Raw genomic sequence first — 12529 nt, forward strand, 5'->3', positions numbered from 1 at the left:
TCGAATCTTGAATTAAGAAAATATCACCTTAACCCTTCCAACCCAACTATGTAGATAAACAGTAACCTAACCCGACGAAAGAGGATGACATGCACATACACATGGTATAAATAAAAAACTAAAAAAATCTTTTGCCCTCCCACGGTATTTAACATTTAGTATTCTGCTGGCTGTGTACTGTGAATCTGCTGGGTGGGGAAGTTTATCACAGGCATACAGGCTTTAATGTTACAAGTCTATACTTCCTCCCATCATGATAAACATTACTATTACTTTCAGCATCACCATATTCTTGCTGATATGCTAGATAATCACCAGCACCAGCACCATCGCCATCCAACAACCCCTAACTCGAAGACACCCAGAATTTCAAAATGTAGGGAGCAGGTGATATCTGAGATTAGCAGGATCCCCTTCCTTCATGCCATTCTTTGGGCGACCAACAATTCCTCCACTCAAAAGAACCAGGCCTAATAAAAACTGCCAATTTTCTCTGTCATCTAATCTCGCTAACTAGGACGTGGCGAAATTCACTGGGAGATGGATCAGGCTTGGGAGATCTGGGATTAGCTGCAATACCTTCTATCCTGAAAAACTAACATTCCTCCCACTCAAAGACTTAGGCCTGAAAAGTAGGCAATTACTTATTTTTGGTCTATTCAAGCCAGATGGATAATTTCCCATGAATTTCATTAAAATTCTATAAGGCAGTCCCCGAATTTCGTTCGAGGTTACGACGCTTTTCAAATATATTCATCAGAAATTATTTCATTAGTGTTCGGGTTAAATTAAAAGAAATATGGCCCCAAAATGGCAGAATAATCATAATTTGAAGGTTTTTGATGTAAGACTCAATAATAATGCAGTTTACATCGTTTTCAATGCACCCAGAGCATTAAAAGTAAGGTTTTCTTATGATTTTTGACGATTTTCGAAATTTTTCGGGTTACGACGGCGCAAGAACGGAACCCCGTCATAAACCGGGACCGCCTGTAGTGTGAAATAAAAGGGGTCCAATGAGGTTTACTGGATGTGACCAGAAAGTTAATATTGAAATCTGCTAGACTCGAAGCTGTCCTTTCAGTGAAAAAAATAATGATTTTTATGATGAAATCAATTTTTTTAGGTACTTACCTTCTATCATTTGCTATACCTGCGACTACTTGGCGGAGGTTTGACAAGTGTTAAAACTGAAACAATTGTTAAGAAATGCTCCCAATAGTTACCCCAACCCTTCGGAGGGTAGGGGTTGTCAAATTTGGAGGGGGGGGGTAAGATAGTGGCTGTTTTGGTTGTCATTCTCTTATTCTCTTAAGAGGGGAGGAGGGAGGGATCTTAATGATTGAGAGTAAGTACCTAAATAAAATTTATCTTCTAAAAATCATAATTTTTCAGGTGAAATATACCCTCTATCATTTACTGACCCCAATATTGAGTGCTGGAGGGGAGTGAGAGATTTCCTTATACCCAAATTATCAGATATTAGAAATATCCTTACTGCTGCTTACTTGATGAATATGATCCCATGGCAAGCACTTGTCAGATGAGGATCTTCATCAGGTGAAGTCCACTACTTCAAGAAGGTGGAATGTGGCCCTAGAATATAGCCATTGGTTGAGATTATGCAATGCAGAATGGCAAGTTAGGCTTCTGTGCCTCAGGCCTGCAGAGCTGATGGGAGCTAAAACTACAACTTAACATGATCCCTAAAGGGTTACCACCTACATAACTGAGTTGCTGTGGCATCTCATACCCAACATACCACCACCAATTTTGCCTGAAAAGGTGGGTACTTCATATTAAGTACCACTCAGAGTAGCTTTCTCCAATAAGGAGCAATGGCTCTGCAACGTGAGTCCAGCATTGCTTGCTCTAATGAACTTTGTTTTCCCTTATCCAAGAGAAACAATGCAAATACAACTATGCAAAATACCACAACTCAAATAAAAGAGTATGATATTACCATGTACAAACTCCCATATATAAATTCCTCACTTACCCAGAATGGGGGTCGATAGTGAAAACCTATACCTGTTCATAACACATAACAGGAAGACTAGGAGAAATCTCCCCTGCTGCAACTATAGGAGCTAGTGTACAGCAGTCTTCCTACTGGATCTAGATGGTCCTCAAATAGTTAAAAGTGAACACAGAGTTATAACTCCACTGTGGCACCAAAACTTGACAGCCTAGAGAGAGGTGCAGATGAAAACTACCAGATGTAGCTGCTACTCTGACATCATGCAGTTTTACCTTCAAAAGGGGACAATCCTCTGAAGACAATGCATGGTGTGCTTACAGGATTAAGGAATAATAAAGAAAGCCATGGCATTCTAAGACATAAAAACCTAATGATTTCTGACAGTACAAAATAGGTTCCTAAACTGCTTCCTTAATGGTTGAAATGGGATGTATAAATCCCTAGGGCCCTAACATGGCATCAGAGAAGCTCTTCTTCCTCAGGAGTCCGAGTTCTAAAGCAAGGAAGAGAAAACCCTTGGAAGAGCTTTGGTCTTGACATCATTCTCAGTACGAAAGGATTAAAAAAAAAAAAAGTTCTGCTCCAGAATGTGAACACCCTACTATGATAACATTGCTTGCAACCCACTTGTACTTTTGGCCGATGCCACAGCCACCAGGAAGAGTGGTCTAAAAAAGAGCCTTGAAGCCTCTCTCTGGGTTTAAAAGGAGGGCCTCTAAGGTGTCTGAAGCCAATGACTAGGTTCCATAAAAGCAGCTCTGCAGAACCTTCAGCAAACCAGCTGAAAAGAGTGAACAGCTTCACCTACGTCAATCTCTTGGAAATACCCAATCCAGAATGCCTTAATATATAAGCCAGATTGGATTTCCAGCCTTGATGGAGGAAATGGACAAACCTTTGGCATCTCTCAAAAAGTGCAGCCACTGGACTTGAAGCATAAATCTATAAAGCTCCCACTATATGAACAAGAAATTAGCAGACTTACCCTTTGTTATTACGAAAGAATCCTTACGTGTCTTATAGAAGTCTTTAGAGCTGAGGAGCTACATGAGTTTCCTTGCACTTCGATGAAGTATTTTGATATTTCTGTAAAGCTTCCCTGTCCCCACCTGATGAAGCAGATTTGCCTATGGAGGTTGTTGCCTATGAACATCTACTGAAATCCAAAAGGACTGGGAACCGTTGCCTCCTTGGCCACCAAGATGCGATTAGAAACATGATGTTCCTGGTAGACCTCAAACCTAGAGCACCTGCTTCAACAGCAGAAACATAGGGAAGGCATACACGAACAGGTTAGTCCAATCTTGAACCATAAAGTCTACTGCCCATGCTTGAGGGCCAGGAACTGGGGAGACACAGCTGGAGACACTGATTCAGCTTAGCTGTGAAAAGATCAATGAGGGGTTGGCCGAACACTCCAAATCGCCTTGCAAACTACAGGGTTAAAGATCAATTGTTGGAGAGTACCTGTCCCGTATTTAAAGATCAATTGTTGGAGAGTACCTGTCCTGTATGACTTAACATGTCCACCAAAATATACAGTCAACCAGGAACCAACTGGGGCACATGGACAATATCCCTTTCCACTGTCCAGAGGCTAAATCCCTGGTGATACCTACCAAGGTTTCCGAATTCATGCCCCTGCCTTCTTGTATGAGCCAGAGAAGGCACGTCCAAGAAGACAGAAATTACTTAAATACCTTCTGGATAGCCTACAACTTGCAGTTAATGTGAAGATTCACTTCTACTGGTGACCACACCCCTGAAGTGACTTGGTCCCCGAAAACCACACTCCCGTCCTCATCTGAGGCACTAAATACTAAGAGAGGTCTGGGCTCAGGTCTCTACGGACTTTCCTGCAAGGAGCAATAAGTTAAGTATACCTTAGTTTAACCAGACCACTGAGCTGATTAACAGCTCTCCTAGGGCTGGCCCGAAGGATTAGACTTATTTTACGTGGCTAAGAACCAATTGGTTGCCTAGCAACAGGACCTACAGCTTTTTGTGGAATCTGAACCACATTATATCGAGTAATGAATTTCTATCACCAGAAATAAATTCCTCCAATTTTTCACTGGCTGGCCGGAGACTCGAACTCTGGCCTAGCAGAGTGCTAGCCGACAACTATACCGACTCATCCAACGAGGAACTATGGACATCCACCAATGAAGGAAAGGGACCAGTTCTTGGCTCTAAGGCTCCAACTCATGGTCTGACTGAGTCCCTCTCCATGCCAGTGCTTCTCAAGTGTAACTGAAGAGGTATCATCCAAAGACAAGCACTCACTACTAACTTCTCCAGAGAAGACGTGAACCAAGCGATACAACCAGCATTAGCGGGCATGCTCCCTGAGGAGGAGAATTCTCTCATGAAAGTAACAGACTGTCTGCCATGTCAGAAAACCCTGAGCAGAACAAAATCAATCACCACGCCCAGGTAGATAACCCTGAACAGAACAAAATCAATCACCACGCCCTCTATTAGTAAACCTAGGGCTTTTGCCAGGCCCAGTCCAGGCTCTCTTGCCCTCAGGCCATCCCCCTACACTTCACATAGATAATCCAATCATCCAGGTACAGAAGTATCTTTGCTCCTAATTAGTAAAACCATTTGCAAAGGAGATAGCACCCTAATGAAAACTTGGGGCATGGAAATCAGCCCGAAACAAAGAGCATGACACTGATATGTCTTTCCCCCAAAGTCATCTTGTAGGCACTTCCTTGAAAATTAGTGAATGGTGACACGAAAGTACACATCTTTCAAGTCTCCTCTCTAGGTTGCTCTGTATGACTGAAAGGTTAAGACCTGGTTGCAGAGGCAATGAATTCCTGAAAGGAATGTAATAACTTTCCAAAAGAATTTCCTTTACCAGGGAGTCTACAACTAAGTGCTCCCATGCTTGAGTAAAGTGGCCCAACCTGCACGCACAGGCACACGAGCTCAAAGGACTATTCTTCACCAGAATTAGGATTCTTGATACTAGTGGAGGAATTGCACATCCCCCTTTGGCAGAACAAAATCTGGATCCTTGTTGCTACAGGGACACTTCTCCCTTCCTGAGCCCAGAAAGGACCAGAGGAAAGAGGTAGAATTGCCCAAAGTGTGGTTTAGTAAGAGGAAGAGATAGAGACTTCCCTTTAGTGACCAGAGAATGGTGCAGAAAAGTACTATTTAGGTATTCTTTGTCTCTGCAGTTACAGAAATGGATAGCTTGTTGTCTATTACTTCCAAAGGGATAAGCTGAAACCAATGACTGTCTGCTAAGTAGGGAGACAAGAAATCAGCTGAGAGCATAGCTACTTTCCCATGAGAGCTTAAGGTTGCTAGTGACGCGAGCCAGTTCACCTATCGCATCCAATAACACTTTGCTAAGGAATTGAAAACCCTTAGGGCTTATGAAAGGATCCCTGGCCCAAGGAGGAAGAAGTCCACCAAACTCCTTCATACACAGTTTAACAGTGCTCAGCACAATTCACTTAAGGGCATATCTTCAATGGCGTTAGCCAAGTTTTATACATATTCTTGGCCTCTTTAACTGAGAAATGCTGCTAAGCAGATACAATTAAACCTCTCCTGGCTGGAAAACCATGGACAAAAACAACTGGATCAGGAGAAAAGGGGGAAAATTCCCCTGCTTGATAAACCATAGTCTTCCTAGCAGACAGCAAGGGAGACTATAGAGAGGCCTTTCAAAAAAGGAGATTTTCTCTGGTCAATTATTTGCCAATGAGTTAAGTCTCCCAAGTACAGAAACTGAAAGCTTAAAGGAACAACTACAGATATCTAAGCACAACTGAACCAATTCCTTAAAACTGAGGGGATAAACTAAATGCTCCTCTTCCTGCATAGGAGGCAAGGGAGAATGATGTCTGGAAGAGCTGGATCTGTAAGAGTCCTCTTCATCAGGAACAGAAGTAGACCCAGAACCAGATGGTCTCACAAGACCAGGTGCCAAAGTTCTCATACTCCATCCAGCAGAAACTAAAAAGTCAACAGCTCTCTCCCTGTGTGGACTCGCCAACACCTTAACTTGCTAACGCTGGTGCAGACTCGCTGATGCCGGTGCGGACTCACTAATGCCAGTGCAGACCCACTAATGCTGGTGCGGACTCATTAACGATCATGCGGACCCCCTACCACCCATGCGGACTTGGTAATGCCAGTGAGGACTCAGTAACGCCCAACCAGGCTTGCTAATGCAAATGCGGACTTGTAAATGCCCTGTGTGGAATCACTGACACCTGGGGAGGACTTGCTGACGGCTCATGTAAACTTAATAACGCCTTGCGAGGCCTTGACGACACCTCAGGCAGATCAACAACATATGCGGAACTGTTCATGAACTCGATGCCTTGCAGAACCCAATGAACCAACAAATGAACATGAAGATCTGGCAAGCTTAGCCTAAGCTTGAAAAGGCATTTCATAAAGCCACAAAAGCCAGGCCACACATATAAAAGTGGCCCTGCCAAAAACAAAACTTGGAACATCGGTGATCAAAGAGGAGAACTGGAGCGAATGCTTACTCCCGATAGCCTAACTACAGACTCAGTGCTCCTAAGTATGGCCGCAGGCGCAACAGCAGCATTCACTACAGATCGCAAATTTGGCATGGATGAACCACTAGAATAACCATGGGACAACAGGGTCAAACAAAAGATCCAGACCTACAATAAAACACAAAGATCTAGACCTACCATACCAGTCCTAATGCAACTGTGGTCTAACTCTGTCAATGGAGGACTGAAAAGCAAAGGCAGGAGACAGAAAGCACAATCCTTGAACATACCAGGATGATAGTCCTCATCTGGAAACCCCAGGACAATCAGGCCTGTCAGCATGGGCGTTGAGGTGACAGGCAAGACTACATCTGCAAAGTGGCCAAAGGAACGAGGGGACACTGTCACTGCCATCGCACTAGACACATTCAATGCAAAAAGACTTAAATTGTTACAAAAATTTCAATTCTACATTTAAGTCAATATCTGATCGCATTTAAGGGGAGCGTTTGACGAAAAAATGGGAAAATCAAAATTTTCTGAGATATTTTATATATGGCATCATACATATCCTGACTATCTTCTCAGAAAGTTTTATTAAAAAATTCGCCATAGTTTAGGAGTTATAAACAAAAACAGTAACCCTATCATAGAAAAAATTACATTTTTCGTATAATGTAATGATAATGTCAGTATATCGGTAGTAATTTCCTTTTAGCTATGAAATAATAATATCTAAATGCGTTATATGGCAACCCTGTGGACCTAGTACGCATCAGCGAAAGCCAGGAATCCATGAGGGCAGACAGTGACGTCAGACAGTCAGTCAGTAGCAGCTCAGAGCTTGACTAAGTCAAACGTCGCTGCCCAACCTGAGCCATGTTTTGACACTCTCTTCATCTAGCTTCATTTAGCTTTATATTACTTTGCAAGTCTATTGTTATATATTTTGGCTTTTCAAATATGTCATAAAAACATCAAACTGTGTAACAGCAAGCAAATAAATACACAGAGAAGCAAAAATATCAGTATATCTCAAAACTAAAGTTATCGACATTCAAACTGCATCTCCTCCATAACGAATGCACCGATCTCAATGAAACAAAAAGCAAACGAAAGCTAAATAAATTGTCTACAAACGAATAGAGTTTTTTTCATTTTGTCCTCGAAAATTTTTGGGGAATTTTTTCCAAAAATCAATCGAAGTTTTTTCAAAAACGAAAAATATTCATAAAAAAAAAAAAAATAAAATTGAAAAAAAACGCTCCCTTACTTTGTTCTAATATATAATATCTGTCTACCACGTAAATTTGAGCTCTTAGTTTGCAAAAGTTATGGAGAAGATGCATTTTGAAAAATTTTTGGGGGGGTGGGGTTACCAGCTAATGGGGGCGGAAGACGAAAATTATGGTTACAGTCCTTTGCCTATACAAAAATAAACCCAGGCACAAAATTTGAAACTGATTCATTAAAAAACACGGGGAGTTATTAGCGAAAAACGATTTTATCAAACGCTCCTCATATCGTTATAAAACTTTGAAGGCCGATATCTCAAAACTAAAGTTATCGACATTCAAACTGCATCTCCTCCATAACGAATGCACCGATCTCAATGAAACAAAAGCAAATGAAAGCTAAATAAATTGTCTACAAACAAAGAGAGAGTTTTTTTTCATTTTGTCCTCGAAAATTTTTGGGGAATTTTTTCCAAAAAATCAATCAAGTTTTTTCAAAAACGAAAAATATTCATTAAAAAAAAAAAGAAAAAAAAAATTGAAAAAAAAAACGCTCTCTTACTTTATTCTAATATATAATATCTGTCTACCACGTAAATTTGAGCTCTTAGTTTGCAGAAGTTATGGAGGAGATGCATTTTGAAAAATTTTGGGGGGGGTGGGGTTACCAGCTAATAGGGGGCGGAAGACGAAAATTATGGTTACAGTCCTTTGCCCTATACAAAAATAAACCCAGGCACAAAATTTGAAACTGATTCATTAAAAAACACGGGTTATTAGCGAAAAACTATTTTATCAAACGCTCCCCTTAAATCTGACCTACAACTCCAGGCTGACATTTTGGGTGTAAAAGGATCCATATCCACTTGAGAAGAAACTATAGACTTATCTCTATCTTCTTGACCAAGTGTTAATTCTAAAGAAAACTTAGATTCAGAACTAGCTGTTCTCTAAGTCTATCCTTCTTTTTTCTAATTTGGCATTTTATGATCTTCTCTATCTCTTCCAAAGACCAATCCTTGCAATGATCACAAGTTATCTGAATTAAAATTCACCCCTCAATGATCAATGCCTATTTCATGATTTTACTTCAATTAACCACTTACCTTACAAAATCTAGATAATTTCGATGGGGAAGAGTAAGACGAATCCATATTGCCAAATACAAACCAAAATCCAGATGATCCGATTTGTTAACCATGATGAACAAACCCAAACTTCAGAGCACTTGTCTACACATCCAACCGCTTTCATCGATAAGAGAAGAATGACAACCAAAACAGTCGCTATCTTAACCCCTCCCTCCAAAAGGAGCATTCGTTAGTGGGTGTTTCAATTTGAACACTTGTTGAATCTGCTCCAAGTAGTCACGGATAAAGCAAATGATAGAGGGTAAGTTTTTTACCTCAAAAATAACACTCATACTTACACCCTTCACATTAACAGCTAAAAGAAGGCAGCTTTCCTGACTTAAGTCTTCTTTCACTTAAGCAGACCAAATATTAAGTCAAAATAAATAATCAATGAAAAAATATGAAAAAAAGAACAAAGCAATGAAAAAACAAAAAAGAAAAAATTAAAAAAACATCCTTTACTAATCTTTCAACTGTCATGCGAATAAAATGCTTGTAAGCACAGACAAACAAAGAACCTAGATGATACTCGAGAGACAATGGATCTCATTGCACAAGCACACTTTGCACAAACACATTACTTACTCACTGCTGTACCACTACTTTTCTCCTTTCTGCCGGCAGATTTTTAGTACGAGAACATTTTGAGGGGAAAAAAAAAACTGCAAGTGCTGTAATGGGTTTGTTTTGGAAGCAGATATGCTTTATACAATGGTTCTTTGCAAACCTAACTCAGAAATGAGGGTTACAAGGTGGATGAAATGCAACGAGAACTCTAATAGACTATTCTTTAATGTATGTCCTATAAGAATATGCAGACAATTCCATATATTTTTCAATGAGGATTTTTTTTTAGTATGCAATGCAATACATCACAGACTAGAGTAACATGCCAAGAATACAATGGCACCTAAAGCTGAGACCAAGTAATACCATCATGTCTAAAAGTAAAACAAGGTAAGACAACCTACCTTTAGTCCAATCAGGGGGATTTCTATCATCTGGTACATTTTCATTATTCCACCAGCTTCCAGGGCCACCACCTCGACCACGACCTCTACCACGATCTGTTGAGGAAATGCTCTTCATATTTACAGACAGATAACCTCTATATTTCAATGCTTAAAATATTTTCAAACATTCCCCTCAACTTAAAATTAACATAATTTGCCATGACAACATTACTTATGACTTAATGGTCAAGTTCTCTTCAGAATCTCCTCTTACCTGGCCCAAATCCTCTGCCACGCATGTTACCACGACCTCGGCTTCCCTCACTAAACTGGTCCTGGTTCTGCCATCTACCAAAGTTGCAAATTAGATTAAAATATTAAACACTGATCATTTCAATGATTTTTATTTCATAAATCAAAATAAATCTAAAAGTAAAAGCAGAGGAATAAAAAAAAAAGCGTTTGAATTATTTGGGATTATGATGGAAGCTGGAAGCTCAAAAAAATTCTAGGCAACCAAACTGACCATCTCCAATTACGACAAGTGTTTGTTGGTCACCCATAAAAAAAACTGACAGTAAATACCAGTACTTACATAATGGCTTAAGCATTTTCTTTTTGACTCTAATACCCAGACACACAATCATTAAAGGGGCAAATAATTTGTATAAAAAAAAAAAAAAAAAAAAATGGCACTTGGAAGGGGAGCCTGATGGATTTTTCCACAAAATTTTAGCACTTCCAGGTGTGCTGTATGACACACTTTTGAAAGCAACACCCTAGGGGGCAAAATATGGTTAAGTAACCTTTAAATGGTATAAACAAATTTACTAATTAAGGCATACAAGGCACCACTGATTAATTTTGTCTGAAGATGAGAGTTAAAGTACCTAATAATAATTACTATTATCAGGAAGGAGATACACTGTTAGTAGTATACCACTGACAGAGATTTCCTTTTCATAAATGTGAAATTTCATTGTTTCTTATCTTTTTATTTCATATCTGTTCGTAGAAGGGCATACTGTATATTCCAAAAGTTCACAGGAAAAAAAATTTTCCAGACTTAGCTAACTTTTCATACTTTGGACATTTTAGAAAAGCATACAAATGATAGATGTACATGGATTTTGTTAAGATGTGAATGGAAAAATCATAAGTGACAAAATGATATCAATGACCATATTTTCATAAGGTGTATTTTAACAGAAATCTTTCACGTTCACAATTTATCCATGATCCTCACACTTTATTCCTCACACTGCTGGACTGTGGAACAGTCTCCCTGAAGACATTGTGCAACTGGAACTTCAACAGTTCAAGCAAAGATGCAATGCATTTTTACCCAAAAACAACTCTCCTTGTATTTTAGTAATTTATTTACATTTTCATCTATTTATTTATTAATTTGTTAACTTATTTTTTCTTTGCTAATAACTTATCTCTTCTTTTGTTATTTCCTATTACCTTCTGTCACTTCTTTTAAATGGGCTTGATCCATGCAAACTGGGTTCATGTTTGGAATAATAATAATAGCAACTGATAGCATATAAGACCCCTCCCTAATTACAAAAGGAAATAAGAAAAAATTGTTTATGTTTACACGTACAACTCACTGTTACTGAAATAATGAATACAACTACAGTATGGGAGACGAAACTTGGAGAAAGCTTGTAACTAGGACAGAAGGAAAAATCCTGTTATAATAATTCTACTGTAATTTACAGAGAACAAAAGCAGCTTAGGCATAGCAGAAATCATCATACTTCCCTCCACCTCTGTCTCCAAATGGATAACTCCAATGGGACTGTGAATTATGAGTACAGTACCGTATTTAAATTTTAAAAGACAGAAAACAAAAATTAGATTAAAACATTATCTAAAAATCCTTGAATTAAAATGACAAATTTTAAGATTTTTTATTAAGTTTAATTCAGTAAGTCGCGCAAGTTGGTTTTTTTTTATTTGAAGTTGATGTGTAAGTCTAGCCACAGGCTAGCCTGGATGTTCGCAATGCACTTAGTAAACACTTACTGTGCCTGCAAAAACTCAATTTCAATACTTTTATTGATATTTAATTTATGTAAGCCAATACTGTACTTGATAAAGTAATGTAGTGTTACATATATCATTCATGTGTTTTTTAGTCTGTTGCATACAGTATGCACTGTATGCATGTATGCACTGCTACAGTAAACTATGCACTTACTGTTTAGCTGCTTTCCCTTTCTCTTTCTCTCTCTCTCTCTCTTTCTGGGTTATTCTTTAAAATAAAAATACTATACATTTTTAGATGCAAATCGTTTCCTAAAACTGAATGATGGGTAAATCAATATTTTATTAAATTGAATAAAATAAAAAAATACCACTTAGGGTAAGCTACTAATTAATTTATACACAATTGCTGTACTCTTTAAGCTATGCAAATTGCTCCAGGGTACTATACTGCGCTAGCTATTTACCAATCTTTGTTACTTAATGGATTTTGTTCCTTACCAGTAGGGGCATATCCCTCCCCCCACCAGTCTGTCAAGTTTAGGTGATACTGTAATTGAAAACTACGATAGTTTTTTGGTCAAAAGATGAGGCAGAAAATCAAGAACTTTCCCACTGCATCTTCAGATAAAAAAATTGCTCCAGTTACATATTACAAGAATCATCACACAATTCATCTCCTCAAGAATACTCCAACCCTCCTCCATGAAATGACATTTTAAATTAAAATAGA

General features: G+C 38.9%; 1 protein-coding gene across 1 annotated transcript in view; it reads right to left on the reverse strand.

Moving 5' to 3' along the window:
* The window catches only part of LOC136852519 (YLP motif-containing protein 1-like), a 277111-nt gene that overhangs the window by 221904 nt on the left and 42678 nt on the right, over window positions 1-12529 (reverse strand). The window contains 2 exon segments of the mRNA XM_067127217.1: window positions 9820-9915; window positions 10076-10149. Of these exon segments, the coding sequence (XP_066983318.1) occupies window positions 9820-9915; window positions 10076-10149 (170 nt within the window).

Source organism: Macrobrachium rosenbergii, chromosome 25 (assembly GCF_040412425.1).
Source record: "Macrobrachium rosenbergii isolate ZJJX-2024 chromosome 25, ASM4041242v1, whole genome shotgun sequence".
Classification (NCBI taxonomy): Eukaryota; Metazoa; Arthropoda; class Malacostraca; order Decapoda; family Palaemonidae; genus Macrobrachium; species Macrobrachium rosenbergii.